Here is a 22231-nt window from a genome sequence, read left to right as displayed (position 1 = left end):
ATTTACAACTATATTTACTTTTACTGTAGGGTCCTTTAGACTCTTCACCGACAGCGGTGGTCTTAGACGGATTATTGGTAAAAGTTGAGACATTTCTACTTTCACTGTTATTAATTGCATTGTAAGAATTACTCATAATTCCCATTTCTCTCTGTACTATTGGTTTCCGATTTTTTTCATTATCCATTTCTTTTATAATTTCATATTGTAGAGTTTTAGCTGTGTTCCCGTCCTGGTGCTGATTTGAAAATTTAACATTATGCCGAGGTTGCTTTGGTTGTTTTGATCCCGCTAAGCCTATTAATTCATTATGCAAGTTATCATATGCATTTCCTATGTAATTAACTGTGACCTGTAAAATCAATTTAGATTTGGAATTTACTGAAAATATAAGAAGACAGCCTACGCATAGCTAATACGTAAAATTAATTGACTCTCCTTGTTTCGTCTCCTTGATTATGTTTTAATGGCAGTGGTGATATCATAATTTCGTATACTATATATTTACAGTCATCGACTGGACGGAGGAAATCACTGAATTTACATAACAAATATATCGAAATAATTCCCCGAATGATATTCCTCACGAGTATTTATTGAGTCAGATGCATTCTAACTATATAACAACATTTATATGATACTGAGCTTAAACTTAATGATAAGTTTCATTAATTTGGGACAATGATTATTTTATCATCGCACATAGTAGGGTTGGCAGAGAGAACCTGGGAACCTAGTGTTAAGATATTTCGTTGTCCATTAAGACACTTCGTTTCCCATTTTCAGCCAAATTCCTGAAGTATTTTATTGAGGCATTTAATGGCGGAACTAAACGCCGCGCTTTGCCTTTACCAGAGTGATGAAAATGAAAACATAAATATTTCATTTGCCCGAGTGAGAATCGAATTCACAACCGTCGTGTTTACAGCCATACGCTTGAGCTCCTGCGCCACTACGGCCTTTGATATTCATTAAATAATTGTATGTATATCAAATAAATTATTTGTATATCAAGATACCCAGTTGGCAGGTAAAGCTGTCCGAAAAGCTGAGGATCGAGTGGGGTGGCGAGAATTGGGGAAGGCCTATGTCCAACAGTGGACAAAAGATGGCTGTTGATGATGATGAGATCAAGATATGGATGTTTCTTAGCTTTTGACTTTTTTTTCATATAGTTTAAAATTAAATCCAAGAAACGCACAAAATTGCTTACGTTCAAGCGTCGCAGGTTATCCTTCATATTATAAAGTTCTTTTTGTATTAAATATCGTTCCCAAAAGCTTGTTGTTATATGGCCGGCAAGAATCGCTATTGTGAAGCATAATATTATTTCGCCTAGTAATTTTTTTATGAATTTATTAATAGCCATGTTTTACTTTAAAATTTCTGTTCACATATTTATTGCGTTATTTTTTTAGCTGTCATAATTATTTATTATAGAAGGAAAAGTCAAGTTTTGATGACTTTATAAAAACTATTAAAGTTTTTTTTAACCGACTAATGTTAAAATATTAATAATTAAAATAAACATGAATAATTATTAAAACTAGGAAAAAAACTGACTATATAGTTTGACGTAAAATAAAAATTATTATATTTTTTAAATACGTAGTCCTACGTTACCTAATTAGGTAATTCGAAATATACATTACATTTTATTACATTTACACATCTTTCACGTAATAGGTATATAATACAATTTTTGGTCTGTCTGTTTGTGTATAAACGTATATATGTACGCATATAGGTACAGTGTTCGACTGTAAGCAAGATGGTAATAAATTTGGGTTCCCTTCGGGGCAAGATAGAATATATATATTTTTTTTTATTTTTCCTGCTACAGCAAAAACAGCGTGACGTTAAGTTCCACCTCTCAACATAAGCAATGTATTAAATTATAAAATAAAAATTTTAAATAAAATTTTTAGCTATATATGATTTATTTATTTTAGCTTAATTTTTGAAGGGTAGATTTTATATATAAACTGTACAATTCTATTTTGAGGCAGTGACGTGCTTCGCTTCTATGTAACACAAACGCCATTGAAATTAACGTTTTGGAATTAATGTGCGTATAAAATGTAAATAAAATTATGACGTTCTTTCAATGAGTAATACTTTGAGAAGTGTTATATATTTTTTAGCTTTACGCTGTATCCCGCACATGACAGAGTAGACAGACGTAAGCCGGAAGCCTAGTGTTAAAACACTCCGTTTCCATTAAAACATAGCCGTTCCTCACTTTCTGTCGAATACTAGAGGCATGTTAAGAAAGATATCGCGTATTGTTTCGTATACAGCGAGAAAATAAAAATATTTCAGTTCCTCGAAAGGGAATCGAACCCACACCCTGTCGCGCTAATGCTCCTACTTATTAACTTTGATCCTATATAAATAACGAATAAGCTCGTCTATATATTAAGTTATAGATTCGAGTATCACTCTCGGGAATGATTACATATAAACTATTTTCATTTTCTCTTGGAAGGGCTCTGGCTAAGCTAAGACTGAAATTCAGAAAAAGCTCGAGACCTCCAATTTTTATACGGAACCCTCGCTGAGTGAGCCCGACTCGCACTTGTCCGGTTTTTTTTTTCGTTTAATAATGATAATAATAACGACCAAAAACATAAACTAATCAAATAAATAAAATATTTCTATTTTGATGTGTGTCATAATAATATTCTTAGCTTTAAAATCCTTTTAATTCATTATACATTCATAGAAAAACATTTTCCAGTAGTAAAGTACTTATAAAGACTTCATTTGTTTACTTGATTGATGGACTACTGAAATGGCAGTTCTACTTGATGGTCAAACGAGTCGGTATATACAATCGACATTATAGCAATTTCCTGAAAAAAAAAAAGAAATGAAATGGTAAAGAGCCCGTCGTGGCGCAGCGGCACAAGGGTGTGACTGTAACGCGACGGTTCTGGGTTCGATCCCCACTCGAGGAAGTGAAATATTTATTTACGTTTATATTTCCATTTCTTCGCTCTGGCGTCGAGGCAAAGAGCGGCGTTGAGTGCTGCCACTTAATACGCAATGCCTCCAGAATTCGACAGAAATTGGGGAACTGAGTGTCTCAACACTAGGTCCCCTCTGCCTACCCTACTGTGTGCGGGATACACCGTGAAATGATTAAATTGTATCAAACTTTTGATATTTTTTTAATTGTCTACCTTAATGTCTCGCTGGATATAAAATGTGATATGTAGATAAAAGAATAGATAAAATCAATTACAAAATAATAAGGTCGTCGTAGTGTGTGACTGTTAAACGCGAAGGCTGTATGTTCGATTCTTGAGAGAACGAATTAATATTTATGAATATTTTTATTTCTTTGCTCTGTATACTGTAGAAAGTGGGTAACACTTTCTCTCTACCTACCTACCTACAATTTGATATTAAGATATTTTGTTCAATATTCGCCTGTGTGTGATTTACCAGATCGAGAAAATAAAAATAATTTAGGATTCCTTTCAAATGTTTCAGCAATACCCTTTGTGATGTATCTCTGTTGTAGAAGGCTCTTCGAATGACACCACTTTCCTTCTCCGCTTGAATGGGTTCAGACCGGGTGGTGATGAGGCATCCGCTGGTGCACATCGATATATGACGGTGTTCTTGTTTCTGGGAAAGCACTATTTTTATCGTTAAAACATTCGTTCCACAACAACACAAACACATTCCATTCCAAACACATAACATTCGTTCCATTTAATTTCTAAGAAACTATGTAAAAGATATATCTATCATTATTTATTTCAAAGTACATATTCATATAACAATTTTTTTATATATATATTTTTTTTTGTATTTTTTAATATTTTTTTTTAGACTTCTGTAAAACTTCTGTCTCTCATTTCGACGTATATTTTTTATATTTTTTTTATGTTTGCTATAATTTCGACTTATGACCTATTCCGATTATTCTTTTTTATTTGAAATCTGGTGCTTTCAGTGTGGTGCCGTTTTAAATTTGGTCCAGTTTTAACAAGACATCCTTGAGAAAATCAACGAATAACTGAATTTCAACTCATTATTTTACTGTTTGGAATTGGTGTTTTTTTATATTAAAAACTACTTTTAATGCCACTTAAATAATAATTTATAGTCTATAGATCAAACCGCTTCAGTCCTTTCGTCGCAAATCGAGTGAAGACAGCAAAGCTTCTCAGCGGCGGCCACACAAGCCACTTCAGCGCGGTCGACTTCCTCCTGTCAATGTGAAGTAGAATGAATATAGTAGTATTATTTCTTGTTTAGTTTTTAAAATTATTTATTATATTAAAAAAAATAGAAAAAGTTGATTATTTTTTGTTTAAGAATATAATACAATTGATTTGGTAACAATTAAAATAGATTTTATAAAAAAAGTAAATACACAAAAAAATCATTTCTAAAATTCATTGATATTAGCATCTGTCTACTTTATTTCATAGGAATACGTTGTTCAATTTTTCCTTTCCACTTAATGAAGAATTATTAAGGGGCGTTCATGTTTTACCTTTGGATTGTAGAAATCATCATAAATTCTTAATTAAAGTCAATTAAACAGAGAATTTCAAGCAGTTTACAAACAAGTCGTTTTTTTTTTCATTCAAAAAATTATATCATAAATCATATTCGTACGAGAGCAAGTAAGGTTTCTACAGGAAAGTTTCAAAAGCAAAAATATACCAAATTTTGAAATGTTACCATAAAATATAGAGGCGTAGAGTTCCACCTCCTGAATTCCACGGAAAATAGGGAACAGAAGTATCTCAATGGGAACAGAGTGTAACACTAGGTTTCCAAGTTTCCTTCGCTTACCCTGCTATATGCGAGATATAGCCACAAAAAAATAATATAATATTCATATAAACCCAACATAAACTTTACACAAGCGTTCATATTGGAAAACAAATACAATTATACTATATTTATTCGGACCACGTTAAAAATAGTCCGAAATCCAAATACGGGTTTAAAATAAAGTTCGGTCGACAGAACGGCGCAGTACGTACTCGTATGTAACTAAGCGAATTTTCTGTAAACTTTTACCCGATGCAATATTGTGTGTGACCTGCTTTGTGGTTTGAAATGGTACACCTACATATATAGATATACTAGTGGACCCAAACGCGGCTACGCCCGCTTGAACTATACGAATATTTATTAAATATATTTATGAATTTATTTACAGTTTTCAATAGCGTTTTTTGCGTTAAGCAAGCTCATTTTGGGTGACGTTTTCTAACAACAAACTTGGCAAATCGTTGCTTAGCAATATTGATATATATCGAAAATATTACAATAATGAGAAAAAAAGTATGCTATGTTCATCCCGAGACCCTCAAGTATCTGTAAATGAGTATTTTATCACAATTAAATGAGTGGTTTCGCCCCGATTACGTAAAAGACAGACAGACAGACAGAGTTATTTTCGAATTTATAATATAGGTATGGATATATATTTAATACTTTTTTACATCGTAGCGCAGTGGTAAAGCGTTTAAATGTGAACAGGATGATTGTGGGTTTGATTATAGTTGGGATAACGTTATTTTTATTTTTTCGCTTAGATAAGATGGAACGCGGCGTTGGGTTTCGTTTCGAATACGGGCGGAGAGCGGAATGTTTCGACATTATATCCTCCTATATTTTATGTTAGGTGTGGGATTTGAATAACGTGCTTGTGGTTGTTAATCTCACAACTGTCGCTTGCAGCAACACCCCTTTAAATATTAATTTTATATTTTAAATATATATTTTTTTGAAAGATTTGACGTTTCATTCTAAGTACATATAAAACTGAACGGAAGTTAATGGAAGAAATTTTAGTATCACGGAACTCACATCACGAAAATCTCTCAAGCTTTCCTGCAAAAAGGAAAATAATAAGTCTACACTAGATTCTAAACTATATATTATAAAAGAACGATACTTTTCTACCGTCATTCGATCCAGCACGTTCTTCATAGATTTCAGTTCCTTATGGTGCACTCTCTGTGGTAAGAGAACTACGAACGCGAGTACCACGAGCACCATAGATACAACGGCGATGTGATTGCTGGTTAAAGGAGAGTAAATTCTCCGCAAGAATTTTCTGATGAAGTCAGTGAATTTGGAAAATTCAAAGCTGTCTCTTCCGTTCCCTGCTCGCCGTGGATGGCATACTCCTGAAATATTTATTGAATACAATATACTTATCAATATGAAATTGTTAGGTTATTTTAGTCAAATGTAGAGAAATTGAAAATTCCATATATGTACATAAAGGTCTCATTTATATATTTTTTTTTCCGCCCACAGAAGGGTAGGCTAAGGGAACCTAGTCTTGATACACAATTTTATTTTCTTAGATAATACAATCACAATCAAAGGCATCTTTAAAAACAAGTTAAATATTTAATTAAACATAAAATTTACCTGAATACACTCGCCGTTTAGCCATTGTTCTTATAGGATATTCATTATTAGGACTTAAACGAATATAGATTCGATTAAATGCCTAATTAATAAATATTTTGTATATTTCTACATAATTAATTTTATCTCAGTTTGAGAGTTTTTCTAAAAGTGTCGTTTGAATTGTCAAAATTGAAATAAAGAAAAATAATTTTGAAACATATTTTAAAGAGTATCAAGAATATAGGATAGATAGTGTTTACAAATAAACATATAGGTACACCAAAAACATGATACCACCATTAATGCTATGTTTTTGTGAGAACTGGGCACTTGCAATAAAAATAAAGGAAATAACCAGAAATATGGAAACAATGAAAAAAAAAAAATACAAACTTTTATTTGCAGTCCATTCCACACAATAATGGCAAATATAGACCTATAGTGCCATTGACCTATAATCGTAATATCTATCGTATCCCTCGGTGCACGAGTCCGACTCACACTTGACCGGTATTTTTAATTTCTACATAACATTTCTGTCTAGTTTAAAAATAAATCAATCAGCTTCACGCTGTATCTCGCACACAGCAGGGTAAGGAGAGGGAACCTAGTGTTAAGAGTAAGACACTCCGTTCCCCACTTTCCACCGAATACCAAAAGCATTACTTGTAATTAAAATTAATTAACAAAATTAAAAAAAAACAGACAAAGTGAGAACAAATATTATAGTGTCATATTTTTATTAACTCTCACGCTGTATCCCGCACATAGCAGGTTAGGTAGGTAGATAATGTTCAAACTCTCCGTTTCCATTTAGACACTACCGTCCCCGGAGCCGGGAAATGAAAATATTAAATAATTTAATCTCGGAGTGGGAATCGAACTTACAACCAAAATTAATTTTTAATATAAAATACATATGAAAAGGCATTTGCACGTTTGCATGAAAGCATTCATAAATTCATACATAAAATACACGCAGGTTTAGAACAAGAGATAAAAATGTTTATACAAAGCGAAATACATTCCAACATATTTACTGACATCCATTTCACAGGCTATTGTGAGACTCCATTGATATCATGTGGAAAACTGGAAAATATTTACTTTGGACCTACGAGCTATTATAGTGTAGATTTTATATTATAGCATAGACTTTGCTATTATGTAAAAAATAGTGCCTACCTGTCATAAAATTGTTTCAAATGTTTGATGTCCGTGTGTCCGTCTGTCAATACCAATTGTATTATTATAGCGGCCCGCCCGCGGCTTCGCCTGCGTGAACTACACACAGTTCACAGTTTGCCGAAAATTAACCTCCCTACCTTTACCTTTTCTTCTATCAGTGATAATGATACCAAGAAAACCATTCTAGCTATCTCCTCTAAAGCGGTAGGATCTGACGATATTAGTCGTGGTATGATCACCCTTATTTTACACATCCTTGTTCCTGTAATAACCCACATTATTAATTTTCCTTTTTTCTCTAGTCAGTTTCCCGTGATGTGGCGCAAGGCATTTGTTCTCCCACTTCCTAAAATATCTAATCCTACGCTACCGTCACATTTTCGTCCCATTTCTATCCTACCTTTCCTCTCTAAAATTCTAGAATCCACCGCTTACCAACAAATCTCTAGGCATTTTTCTAAATACAATCTATTAAACCCTCTACAGTCCGGATTTAGAACTGGTCACAGCACCACTACTGCTTTACTGAGAGTCACTGAAGACGTTAGATCAGCAATGGAAAATAAGCACTTAACTGTGCTTATTTTAATAGATTTCAGTAATGCATTCAATGCCGTAGACCATGATCTTCTTATTGCACTCTTATCCTGCGCTAACGTCTCCAGCACAGCTTTACAATGGTTTTCGTCTTATCTTCAGGGGCGTCGGCAGTCGGTTCGTGTAGGCCAGACCTCTTCTGACTGGCATGATGTGACAGCTGGTGTCCCTCAAGGCGGTATTCTATCTCCTCTTCTTTTTTCATTATTCATTAACTCCATCACTTCCGTTATAACCTCTCGATACCATCTTTATGCTGATGACTTGCAGCTTTATGAACACGCTAGTGTAGATAATATTGTTGGTGTTGTTAATTCTCTTAACAATAATCTTCGTAACATTTCGATTTGGTCGTCCAAATACGGAATAAATGTTAATCCTGACAAATGTCAGGCTATAATTATCGGCAGCTCGCGACAGCTAGCCAAGCTCGATTACAGCAAACTGCCCAACTTAACATATAATGGCACGGTCATCAATTTCACCACCACTGTAAAAGACTTAGGTATTATAATTGATAATAAATTAACTTGGAGCAATCATGTGGCAGATATGTCCCGCAAAATTTACGCTTCCTTGCACTCAATGGTGCGCCTCAAAAATTTCTTACCTGTGCAGACCAAACTACAGTTGGTCAATACCTTGCTGCTTCCTATTATTGATTACGGTGATGCTTGCTCCTTGGATATGAATAAAGAACTGGTGAACAAGCTCGAGCGGATACTCAACACTTGTATACGCTTTATTTATAACCTCCGCAAGTATGACCGTATATCATCTTATAGGAGGCAGCTTGGCTGACTTTCTGTGGCTGATCGCAGGAAGTCTAGAGTCCTCTGTTTACTTTACTCCATCCTCTTCAATCCTCAGTCTCCCACTTATCTATCTTCTGACTTTTCCTTCCTTTCCTCTTTCCACGATACATCCTTACGTTCCCAATCCAATTTTATGCTGTCCACACCCCGGCATACGTCAGGGTTCATGTCTGACTCCTTTGCGGTCGCCGGTGTCAGGCTATGGAATGAGCTACCCGAGCCCATAAGAAAAGCTCCCTCTCGTGAGGTATTCAAGCGCCGGGTAAAAGAGTATTTTTTTAAAAATAACATAAATATATAATATTCATCTATTTAATTAATTGTATATATTGGAGTATATATGGTATGCTATATTATTATATGGTTTATATTTTTATGTATTTTTTTTTTATTTCTTTTATTTATAATATCCGTAATATTTTATTATAATTATATATTATATGTATAACTATTTATTATATGTATATTTATATATTTATTGGATGTGTATGTATGTATATGTATGTATATTTTACTTCTGCACACCTGCATACTTATTATCCCACATGACAAGGTCGGCTGGGAGAGAATGCTTTTAGCGTTAAGCCCGCCTTTTGTACATTGTTTTTTTTGTAATTTTGTGCAATAAAGTATATATAAATAAATAAATAAATAACTACGTTATTATTAACTTCTGTCTTTATGAGTACCTACATCCTATAAGTGACGTCCATGCAAAATTTGAGACTCCTAGCATTTGTAGTAACGACGATTCATACAAACTTTCAACCCCAAAAACAACCCCTTAGAAGTCGAATATTGCAAGTTCCCGTCTTAGCGAGCACCTACGTCCTATAAATAACTCCTATACAAAATTTGAGATTCCTAGCACATGTAGTTTCTGAGATTTTGTAATGAGTGAGTGACCTTTCGATTTTATATATATATAGACTATTAAATTTATACTATTATACTAAATATTTAGGTCCAAGTAAATATTTAATTCTTTTTCATATAAAAAAAATCAATACAATCTATTATTTGTACTTAATTTCATACAAAATATATCCATAATTCCGAAAACTTAAGTTTATTAATTTAACAGAGGGCGACTCTGATTCACACTTAATAGATTTTTTTATTATTTCAATACAATTGTAAGAAACTCCCAGTTGAAGTGACGAAATAAATTAATATTTACTTTGTAAATTTATATTATAAGTAGCATATTTATATTCCCTTTGTTCAAAGAAAATACCTGTCCGAGGTAATTACGAAGTGTTCGCTAATAAACAATCCAGCAGCTTTACTATGGAATGGAAAATATTACAGTTGAGGTTAGAAATACGAATAATGTAAAATTTTCTTGATTGCTTTTTCAAATTTTATTTTTATTAACGAAATGCTATTGAACAAGTTTTTTACTCTAACTAGGTTATTATATTATAGTATAAAACGTGTGTTTTCAGTGTTTCACCGTATTTGTTGGTGTAAGCAGACAAAACCTTATACTAAAACTCTCCTTCTGAATTGAAACTCTCCCTTTGAGAATTTGAATGTTGAATGCCAGAATTGAATGCCAGATTTTGTATTTCTCCCCTGAAAGTAATTCGTGTCTACCCTGAATGGGAATTGAACCCACTGCCATCGCCATTACAGTCAGATGCAATGCACCAGTTTTTTCAGTTGTACGCACATCCCCACTATTTAATTCAATAAAATAACATTAATTATGTTAATTATCTCATACATAAATAAACTATTTACATACTAAATAACACAATAAAAGGTTAAATAAAACAAACACATAATAAATATATAATAAATGAAAAAACAAAAAACAAAACAAAACATTATTAATATTAACATTTTTTACAAAAAAAACTCCCAAATGACGAATACAAAAACTAACAGAGCTGGCGACAAATTATTACGAATTTTCTGGCATAATTAATAAAGTTCACAATTTGCTCCACTTCGGGCTGGGTTTATTGTTGCAGCATACGGAACAGCAGGAGTCTTGTTTTTCCAACGGTCTCTGGCATATTTGCGATGATGATATGTTTGCTAGAAATTATATTTATATGTTTATTATTTATTATTTTTTCATCCCGCATGTAATAGGGTAGATAGAGGGACAGGAGGATATAGTGTAAAGACACTCCTCCACTTCCCCCCCACTTTCTGCTGAATGCTGTAGGCATAGTATATTGAGTGGCAGAACTGAAGAAATGAAAATATTAATATATAACAATTCGTTTCCTCTAGTGGGAATCGAACCCATAACCGTCACTTTGACAATCACAAGCTTAACGACATTTTTTGCTGTTATAAGAATTTTAGAAATTTCTTCTCTGGAGTAGTTTCATAGGGTTTCTGCTTTTTATATCATAGTGTTATAATTAGTTATAATTAGTAATAGGTATTATAATTTTAACGTACGTTTGCTCTGACGAATGGAATGTATGGATTTATATTTTGTTGTCGACGAAGTTGCTATCGGGACTCTGTAGATAAATTAAAAGTTTCATGTAAAATATACAGCCATGTTGTCATAGAGAACACCTACTAAAGTTTTTAATTATAAAAGTACTTGGCAACACAAGCGTGTGAGTTTTACTATAAATACACATATACATACAAACCATATACTCGTATATATTTATATATAAATACATATACTCGTAACTCTGTAAGGTAATACTATAATATACATAATATATACAAGCATTTGAACAGGAAAGAAATGTATTTATTTGTTCGATATTAATGAATTCATTATAACTTGTAAGTAAATAAGAAAAACTACAACAAATATGTTCATAAATTATTAAATTATGTTATACTAGCGGACCCGGACGCGGCTACGCCTGCTTGAAATATAAGAATATAATTTCTATAGAAATATAATTTCAATCTAGATGAAATGCTAAAAGTGACTATTATATTTACTTTCATAAGGATGAATATCAAAATGACGCGGTAACGCGGAACGCGGTCGCGTAGCGACGTCGGTTGTTATTAACATGGCAGAATAAATTGCATGTCAAATTAGAAAGTATTTTAATTTATTAGTATATATGTGTAATGTAAAATTATATAGCCTATAGCACTTCTGAAGAATGCAGCTTTCATACAAAACAAAAACAAAGTAAATCGATCCAGTAGATCCAGAGATCTTAGCGTTCAAACAAACAAACAAACAAACTCTTCCGCTTTATTATATTAGTATAGAAGTATAGATGAGATTTGATAGAGAGTTAAAATAGAAAAATCATATATAAACAGACATACGTACAAATTATTATTATTAAAAAAATCCCTCGAGTGAAGCTGTGGTGAATAACTAGTATTTAATAAGCGAGTATTAAGAAGTTATGTATTTGGGGAAGTTTGAAAATAATCTTTTACGACTTCAAAAGTTACACTAGCTCACGCTAATGCGGTCAGAAAAGTTGTTTATACAATATAATACATGATAACGATATTTTTTTGGTAAAATATATTAAATACTTGCTTTCGACATAAAAGGTAAACCTAGTGTTAAGACACTCCGTTCTTCACTTTCCGCCGAATTCTGAAGGCATTGTGGATTGTAATGACTCACCAGAGCGAAGACAAGGAATTATAAATTATTCTATAAATATTTCATTTCCTCGAGTGGGAATTGAAGTCGTCAAGAAGAAGTCAAGTTTAGAGTCACACTTTGTACACCTACGCCACGGCTGACCTCAACCAAAAGAAAAAAAGAAAAATATAAACTACTGTGTACGATAGTCATCATCACATATATATATATATACAGGGTGTCCCAGGAGTCAACGATAAAACGAAACCAGGCGATAGACTATGAGATTTATTTTTTATTTATTTTAGATTTATTTTAGATAGATTATGAGAAAAATATAAAAAAAAATCTTTGTCATGTATTTTTCATATTATATTGATTTTAAAAAATATCGGAAAAACCGACACCCTGTGATGGTTTTTCAAGTCCCAGGACTACAAATATTACACTTTCTTCATTTTTTTTTCTGTAATGTAATCATGAGTAACTCTTCTGTGAATTACAGTTTAAGATTGAAACATACCTGCATCAGTTTTCAATAAAATATCGTGTTTTTGCCAAACATTAAATTCAAAATATTTACTACATTCAACTTTAACCGACTGTACTGTAAAAAAAATGCACTACACTGTTTTTGCAAGTAACTTTAAAAGTTGGCGCATTTAATCTGGATTCCGAAATAGTACGACACTTGCTGGATTACTTCTTTGTTAAAGAGAGAAAAATCCAAATACACGATAATCGGGATGACGTTCAGCGTTTTGATATCTTTTCCGATACATTCTAGCTGCAACATTTGCGTTACATAACCACTCTCCATGAATGAAATGCATACTGGCAATGTGTCAAAGACCGAGTATATGGCCTGCGAGAGCCCGGACTCGAGCACTATCCTTATAGGTCCTGGACCAGCCCCTAAGTTGGAAAAGTTTAGGTACCTTGGATCCGTCATGCACGAGTCTGGAGGCATCGATCACGATCTCCTTGGCCGAATAAGAGTTTGGACGGTATCCTGTGATCACAGACTACACCAGTAACCTCCTGCCACTTAGCCCAGGCAACGCTTATCCGACTTAGGGGCTGGCCCAGGACTTATAAGGATAGTGCTCGAGTCCGGGCTCTCGCAGGCCATATATTCAGTCTTTGACACATTGACAATATGCATTTCATTCATGGAGAATAACCATTCTCCATGAATGTAACGCAAATGCTGCAGCTAGAATGTATCGGAAAAGATACCAAAACGCTGAACGTCATCCCGATTATCGTGTATTTCGATTTTTCTCTCTTCAACAAAGAAGTAATCCAGCAAGTATCGTACCATTTTGGAATCCAGATTAAATGCGCCAACTTTTAAAGTTACTTGCAAAAACAGTGTACTACATTTTTTTTATAGTACAGTCGGTTAAAGTTGTGTGTACTAAATATTTTGAATTCAATGTTTGGCAAAAACACGATATTTTATTGAAAACTGATGCAGGTATGTTTCAATCTTAAACTGTAATTCACAGAAGGGTTACTCATGATTACATTACAGAAAAAAAAAATGAAGAAAGTGTAATATTTGTAGTCCTGGGACTTGAAAAACCATCACAGGGTGTCGGTTTTTCCGATATTTTTTAAAATCAATATAATATGAAAAATACATGACAAACATTTTTTTTTATATTTTTCTCATAACTGTCATGACTTGGTCTATCACCTGGTTTCGTTTTATCGCTGACTCCTGGGACACCCTGTATATATATATATATATATATATATATATATATATATATATATATTTTATATATATATATATTTTTCTATTGTAGACCTTATATATAAAGATATTTGTCAATAGAAAAAAAAACTACAATAACTTACTTAGAAGACGTAATAACTTGATTATTATTTCGAATTTTACAATTAGTCTGAAAATATCACGTTTTATTAAATTAAACTTTGACTAACTAAAAAGTTAAAAACAAAATAATACTTGTGATTGGAAGCTTGCTTAAATTATTTTTTTAGTTTCAAGTTTTATTCCGTATATAGCCAGGTAGGCGGAGAGAACCGTGTATCAAGATACTCTCTTTCCGCCACAAATCCGAGACAAGTGACTCTACGTGGCTTTGTTTAGCTAGAGGGGGAATATAAAAACATTAATTTCGAGTTGGGATCGAACCCACAAGCATGGTTGTAGCAAAAGCTAGGAGACTGAGTGATCCGTGCCCACTCAACACCCAATTTTTTTAACACTAGGTCTCATCTCTCTATACTATGTATATATACGGGATACAGACAAACAGAAAAACAATAATCACAGAATATTTTATACATAAATTACCTATATTTACAAACAGACAAAGATTAAGTTTTCAAGATTGTATATAGAACTAATTACTTAGAGACAACCCTGGAACTCACCTTAGAACATGAAGCCAGACCAATATCCCTTAGGATTTGCTCATCATAGCTCGGCATGAGAAGAGGCCTCGGTATTGTGGTATTGCTAGTCAGAATTTGCTTCTCATCATCATAATTGGTAGTTGAAGGTGCTTTCTCTTTTAGTATATTCTTTTGTGTTGCTTGATTATTATATAAGTCATTTCGAAGCGAGTTTATAGTGTTTTCTTCTACCAAGTTACGGGTTTCGTATTGATTTTGAGATCTGGTTGCATTTTCTATAAAAAAAAAAATAGATTTTTCATGTCAATTGCTTTTAATTTTTTTACGATTTTATTAATTTTTGTTATTACAAAGTGTGATTGTAAACGCGACCGGTTGTGGGTTTGATTCCCACTCACAAATTCAAAAACTCAAAAATTCTGCGGAAAACGGGAAAGGGCACTTGCGTTCCCTTCCTTTCTCAATGGGAAGGTTCCCTTAACACTAGGTTCCCATGTTTCCATATTTCCTCTGCCCGCTCTGTTATATGCGGGATACAGCGTGAATTTAAAAATAATATAATATAAATTATATATAAGCGAAAATAAAAAACACGTGCAGTAAATTCCCCAATGAATCGGAAGTGTCGTATGTGGGTCAATCATCATTAACATTATAATTGCCTAATATTCAGCTATTCCTATTCAATTCGACATCGGAGTTAGTATTTGAATGAAATATTAGGTGCTTTCACAATAAATAAAATATGAAAGGTATTTAACTAGTATTAAAAGCACTATTTTGAATGATTAAATAATTGTGATATAATTAAATTTGATTTAAATTTTGGTCCATAGGTTGAAATATAATAATATAGTCTTATTAAAAGTTTCCAATAGTAATTTAGTGGCGTTGAATTCTGACACTCAACAGGTGATGAAGAATTCGGCGGAAAGTGGAGAACGAAAGTGTCTTATTAGGAACAGCGTGAAGTTAAAAAAAGTAGTAATCTAAGTAATTAATTCTTTGTAGACAAAAAAGCATGAGCACAATATTTTTACTTAAGTTCTCTTTGTTTTGGCTCAGGCTTAATTATTTAAGACATGAATATATATTTTTTTTATTTTCCAAAAAAAAATGTTTTTTTTATTTTTTTTCCATTATAAAAAAAATATACTAACCAGTCACTACGTTTTGTGAAGGCTGACGGTCACACACACTTTTAAGTAAATAAAGTAGCATAGCAACAATAACACCAAGGCCAAAAGATATTATAATGAGTGATTTCTTCACAAAATCTTCGAAGCACTCGACTAAATCGTCCATATAACATTCTAAACTCTCGACTACGGCCCGATTTGAACACATTTGAAAAGACTTAAGTTAAAACGTATAGTAAATGTACCTGTAAATAAAGAAATAAAAGTTATTTTTGCACTCTCATTCAGTTTATTTCTAGATTTAAGACATCTATTCAGTGGAAATCTGTTTTATTTTCACGTATTTTCTTCAGGTTTAGGAGTCATGAACGATAAGGCATTCTCAACTATTTTTTAAATTTTACATTATTTATATAGCTCATAGCTTTTTAAAACATATTGTATATTTTGATTCAGGAGTCGCTTAGGCGAGTCAACCAATTGGGACAATCCGTTCGCCATAAGGTCAAATGCATATTTTATTGTAGGAGGTTTGGAGGATGACACTTCCCTCATTTATCTTGGCCTAATTCTTCATTTATGTAATGTCCTTGCTAGTAAAGCCACCCACCCCTTAAAGTTTTTTTCCATTAACACTCCAAACTATATATGTATTTTTAAGGTTAAGAATATTTCACTAACCAAGCAATTCTTTTTACATTTTTGTAATACTTTGGATACCTTTTGAAGGCCGAGACCGAGCGCATATTATACAATTTTGTTTATTTTTTTAATTAAATCACATTATTATGTAAGAAATATATTAATCAAACTAATATATTATGATAACGTCAAATTTATGATAGATCTTGATTTTCTTTTAAATTTTGTAAAAAAGTTGTATGTGTATATTGTAAGTGTACAATAAGACAAACATTTACAGCTAGAAAGTATTTTAAATTAAAAAATTACAAATATTTAAAATTTTCCTTACAAATAAAAACTTAAATATCTCAAATAGCTTTTAATTTATTATAACTACAATTTACGTTTGTGGGTTCGCTCTCAAAGAAATAAATTATTTAATATTTTTTACTCTGGTATCACAGCAAAGCTCGGCGTTAACTTCCGTTTCTCAAAATTCAGCCTCCAGAATTCGGCGGAAAAGTGGAGAGTAGAGCATCCTAACACTAGCTTCCCCTTTCCCGCTACATGCGGGATACTGCGTGAAAATGAAAAAAAGGGAAAAAATGTACTTAATGCATAAATTACTCTAAGCATAATGTAGCCAGGCACCGTCCTCGGCCATAATAAACTTGCAATATTCGCGGCGCGTCAGCAGGCACCCTTCATGATGGATCGTCGATCCTTCTCTTTGATTTATTTCACTATTATGACTAAAACCGACCCTATTCATACTGTTCTTGGCTTAGTTTCTTTATGCTATGTTTTATTTATGCACTTTAGATATTATATGAGGTAACAGTTGTTTTTAATTACGTTTTAATATATTTTACGTGTTTATTTATATAAGACTAGCGGACGCCCGCAGCTTCGCCTGCTTATTTGCACCCTTAGGGATGAATTCTAATAACCATGAAACACGTGTTCAATGAAATATTTTTAAGAGTCTAAATTTCAAATTTTATAAAGAACAGTGGCGATTTAAAGATTTTTCATACAAACTTTCAAGCCCTATCTGCACCCTTAGGGGGTGAATTCTAGAAAACGATGAAACATGTGTTCAATTAAATACTTTTAAAAATTGAAATTTCAAATTTTATAAAAATCGGTGTCGCTTTAATTTTTTTTCCATACAAACTTTCAACCCTTATTTAACCCCTTTAGGGTTAAAATTTTGCAAAATCCCTTCTTAGTGGATGTCCAGATTACGAAAGTAAATATCTGTCCAAATTCCACGTTTCTACGCACAGCGGCTGTGCGTGCGTCTTACCTCAGTCAGTGAGGACGAGTTCTTTTATATATACGAGTATAGATTCTTAATATGGGGTGTAAATTAAAAATGAAAGATATATATTGAATTTAAAAGTTAATTTCTTGAGTTTGTTTTGTTGAAAGCTCTAATCTCAAGAACTATTGCTTCAAATTGAAAATATATTTTTGTGTAATATAGCCAAATAATTGATAATAACATAGTAAATACTATATGTTATCACCATCAGTCATTACTTGGCCATTACTGGTACTTTCAAGGATTGTAAACGGTGACATCATATTATCGCAATTGAAACGTCTAACTGTACGCACAATAATTGTAGCTTCGATTCGTTTAATTTACTTGTAAAAATCTCATGATATTTATTATTTAAATGAAAAAAAAACGAAATTATGTAAAATGGAGAACGAAATCACTTAACACTACATTCTAAAGTTTGTTTATAGCAATTTTTCAGATTGCAATTGCAGAAAATAGTTTGTTTTACGAATTATAAAGAGATTTAAGCTCGACAGCCGTTGATGGATTGTACCAGTTGAACGCTTGCCGAAGACAGCGAGATGGATGTACTGGTGTTTTTACTTGGTAGGTACGAGTACACGCTAGAAGAACTTAGGAATTCGAACGACTAATGATTTTGTTATCCTTTTTACTTTATTTTTATGGTGCTTTAGTCTTGTTCTTATTCGGGTGATATATATTTTTTATTTTTTAACATTTTTAAAGTGTTATCAACGTTTCCGTTGACTTACAATCATGAATTGGTACGGAACCATAGATGGGCGAGACCGACTCGCACTTGACCAGTTTTTGTAATTAATCTATTTATAAATAATGATATACGAAGATGTAAGCTTGTTTGATTAATACTACAATAATTAATTAGGTCTATAATGATATATCATTTACTTACATTATAGATGTTTGTTATGATATTATACTAATTCTGGGTGCCCAAATTCTTTGGTATATATATTGTTAAGCTTAACGCCCCACTCCCATAAACAGGAAGGTAGGTAAAGGGAACCTAATGTTAAGATATTCCATTCCTTTCCGTTTTCGCCTCGCCACTTAAGTGAAGAAAATGGAAATATTAAATATTTAATTTCATCGAGTAAACTTAACTGAATAATGAATTTATAAAAATTAATGAAACCACAATCATCCTTTAAGAACTGTAACTAACCACTGTACTAGCAGAACCCTATATTAGAGTATATTTATATAAGTGAAATGTAAATGGCCAAATATCTTAGGCTTTCTCACACAGCTTTACGTATAGCGCGACCCATATTTTGCTTGCACGTAATCATGGACGGATTTACTTGAATCCGAAGACAAATCTCAAATGTTACATACTTATCCCTTTTCAGCATTTTCACGTTGTATATAGGCTTATATTTTTCATACTAATTTTGATATAGAGTTTTAATTCGTAGAAAAATTTACTTATTTAATCTTAAGATAAACTGTTAGATATTTTTGTGTTTTATAATCAATATTAATAAGATAAGTAATAAGTAATATTTATAAAATCAATTATTATTTGTAGTATTAACTACTCATGGCGCAGAAGCTAGCCTTGGTGGTGTACATGCGATAGGTTTTGGGTTCGATTCCTACTCGAGGAAATGAAATATTTAATATTTTCATTTCTTCGTTCTGGTGGGGAGGCAAAGCGCAGCGTTGAGTTTCGCCACTATGCCTCCTTACATACTCGTACATACATATTATTATACGAAGAATATACTCCTTAGTCAAATTAGTATATGGAAACTATTATCTCTCCACTTTTGTCTGACTCAGTAAATAGTATGACTCAGCGTCTTATCAATATATGTCAAAATATATTTTTGTAATTTTTTTATCAATATCAATATTTATCTAAAGATAAAAAAATAAGCAAATAATTTAAAATAAACGTTTCTTTATAAAACAAATTTGTGTAGATTTTAGAATCAAAAATTAACATTAATTAATTGTTATTTTTAAAAAATACGTACAACATTTATCGTGTAATGATTTTATATAAATAGTTTTTATATTTACGATAATTTGTTATAGAAAAATGTAAATCAACCTCTTTGTTTAATAAAAAGATATATTTGAAAATTTATACATAGAACTAGCGCGACGCTTGATGTGTTGAAAATTCTGATGCGCATTATTAGATTTGGAGCTGAAGAGGAAAGTGGTCCTCTAGAATAAAATATTGTATTATAATTTAAGATATACATTGTACAAGCCTAATGGTATCTAGCCCTGGAAGAAGTATAAGTTCTGTAAAAGTCCTGTGATATAAATTGTACAAGCCTAATTGTATCTAGCCCTGGAAGAAGTATAAGTTCTGTAAAAGTCCTGTGATATAAATTGTACAAGTCTAATGGTATTTAGCCCTGGAAGAAATATAAGTTCTGTGAAAGCCTCGAGGTGTTTGATTTCTTTACAGTCAGAAGTGGTCCAGATTCCGCCCCAAAGTGAGGTACGTACAACAAAAACATGGAAATCAAGTTTTCCACTGCTAGCTTTTGTAGATATAATTGATCGGAGAGCTTTTGATTGAAAATTTAGTCACTTTAAGAGTTATTATGCATTTTATTAGAATAGTATGAAGATAAAGTATATTTTATAGAATAGTGTGATGATGAAGTATATTTCATAGAATAGTGTGATGATGAAGTATATTTTATAGAATAGTGTGATGATGAAGTATATTTTATAGAATAGTACGAAGATAAAGTATATTTTATAGAATACTATGAAGATTAAGTGTAATTTATAAAATAGTATGAAGATTAAGTATATTTTATAGAATAGTATAAAGATTGATACACGGCTAAGGATGCCGTAGATGAATTAGTGGTCAACGTGCCACAGAAGAATGGTTAGAATACCATAGATGAATTAGTGGTCAGCGTGCCACAGAAGAATGGTTAGAATACCATAGATGAATTAACGGTCAGCGTACCGTAGATGAATTATCGGTCAGCGTGCCGAAGATTGATGATTGATATTATGTATTTAGAGTAAGAGCCTGCTTGCTCGAGGCTGGTGGTGGCCTCGGTATGTCGGGCGTAGTATGTAAAGTAAAAAATTAAGTAAGCGCCTGCTCGTGACTGATGATTGCGGCAGTCAGGCATAGTGTGTAGTAGTCTTTGTAAGTAAAGTAAGCTTAAATTATTATGTTTGTTTATTAATATTGATTATTTTAGTATTTTTTTTTTCTTCTGATTGATTCTGATTTATTTATTGACATTTTGACGATCCATTTTAAATATTTTTTTTGAATGACATTTAAAAGAGAGTGCTTTTGAATTGATAATTGATAAATACATCAATTAATTTATTAAGATTATTAGTTTTTAATGACATTTGTTGCATTAATTTGAGGGAAATGGAGTCGGATGCTGAGACGCACCCTAGAGGAACCACCCAGTGGAATGATGGCAATGACAAACAAAAAACAAGGAATTTATCGAAAATGCAAAACTTCGAGATCTTCGCGGCCGTAGGAGTGATTTACATCTTCTGGTGAGCGGTTCATTTGATGTGATAAAGCGCTTCGGTGACATAAAGACAAGCAAAGGAACTTTTTACTGGGATACAAAGGCAATGTTTAGATTTATAAATTTCTGTATAATAGATAAGAATTAAAGTTAAACTTTAGTTACTGGTATTATAAAAGTTAATAGATCACATTTAAATGTAATTCCGCAGTTTGTGTGACATATAGAAAATTGGCTTACATAAGTAAATGAGTGTATAAATTTTGCTCGTTTGTTTATAATGGGTCTTGTGAGGAAATAATTCGTATCTACAAAAAGTTTAATAAAGTGCTTTGAGCGAAATTATGATCAGTTTCTCAAAGAAATGAAAGCTAATACTAGACAATAAAAAAATATACATCAATATTTCTGTAATAAATTACCCTTAGCTTTACTTTTAGATCTGGTTAAAACGAAAGAAAAAAGCTATTTTCTGTATTAGGATACTCGATAAACCTATTAGAAATGTAAAAAAACCAGAAGATTTATTGATTTATCTCAGATATCATGCATTAAAAGTAGAAAGTTCGTCTCACTCGGGTATCGGGTCAGGATTAGGATCAGGATCAGGATCAGGTACCGTCAGTGTCATAAATATCATAGGTCATAACAGTGTTAGTTTGGTCTGCTAGTTCAAAATTTTATATATTGAAATATATATATTTTTATGTATC

The 22231-nt window shown here is 32.3% G+C and overlaps 2 protein-coding genes across 3 annotated transcripts; both read right to left on the bottom strand.

Annotated features, from left to right (window-relative positions):
• Positions 1 to 2609: 2609 nt before the first annotated feature.
• On the bottom strand, positions 2610 to 6345 carry LOC146531552 (uncharacterized). Of its 2 annotated transcripts, XM_085198275.1 has the most exons (4): positions 5941 to 6294; positions 4135 to 4224; positions 3505 to 3636; positions 2610 to 2855 (listed from the first exon to the last, which is right to left on the bottom strand). In XM_085198275.1, the coding sequence occupies exons 1-4, from the start codon at positions 6034 to 6036 to the stop codon at positions 2787 to 2789; spliced, it is 387 nt and encodes a 128-aa protein (XP_085054401.1). In that variant the 5' UTR covers positions 6037 to 6294; the 3' UTR covers positions 2610 to 2786. The 2 variants fall into 2 exon arrangements, with proteins under 2 accessions (XP_085054401.1, XP_085054400.1); XM_085198274.1 differs by lacking the exon at positions 2610 to 2855 and having other exon boundaries at positions 2868 to 3636; positions 5941 to 6345.
• A 4476-nt stretch (positions 6346 to 10821) lies between these two features.
• LOC146531551 (uncharacterized) lies at positions 10822 to 16321 on the bottom strand. The gene is made up of 5 exons (XM_085198575.1): positions 16098 to 16321; positions 14956 to 15212; positions 14413 to 14459; positions 11421 to 11485; positions 10822 to 11045 (listed from the first exon to the last, which is right to left on the bottom strand). Exons 1-5 carry the CDS (start codon positions 16282 to 16284, stop codon positions 10939 to 10941), a joined length of 663 nt encoding a protein of 220 aa, XP_085054701.1. The 5' UTR covers positions 16285 to 16321; the 3' UTR covers positions 10822 to 10938.
• Positions 16322 to 22231: the final 5910 nt, after the last annotated feature.

Source organism: Heliconius melpomene, chromosome 15, assembly GCF_056956725.1.
Source record: "Heliconius melpomene rosina isolate 202511_hmr_F chromosome 15, ASM5695672v1, whole genome shotgun sequence".
NCBI lineage: Eukaryota > Metazoa > Arthropoda > Insecta > Lepidoptera > Nymphalidae > Heliconius > Heliconius melpomene.
Note: the sequence above shows the minus strand (reverse complement) of the source record. Positions and strands in the feature narration are given on the sequence as shown.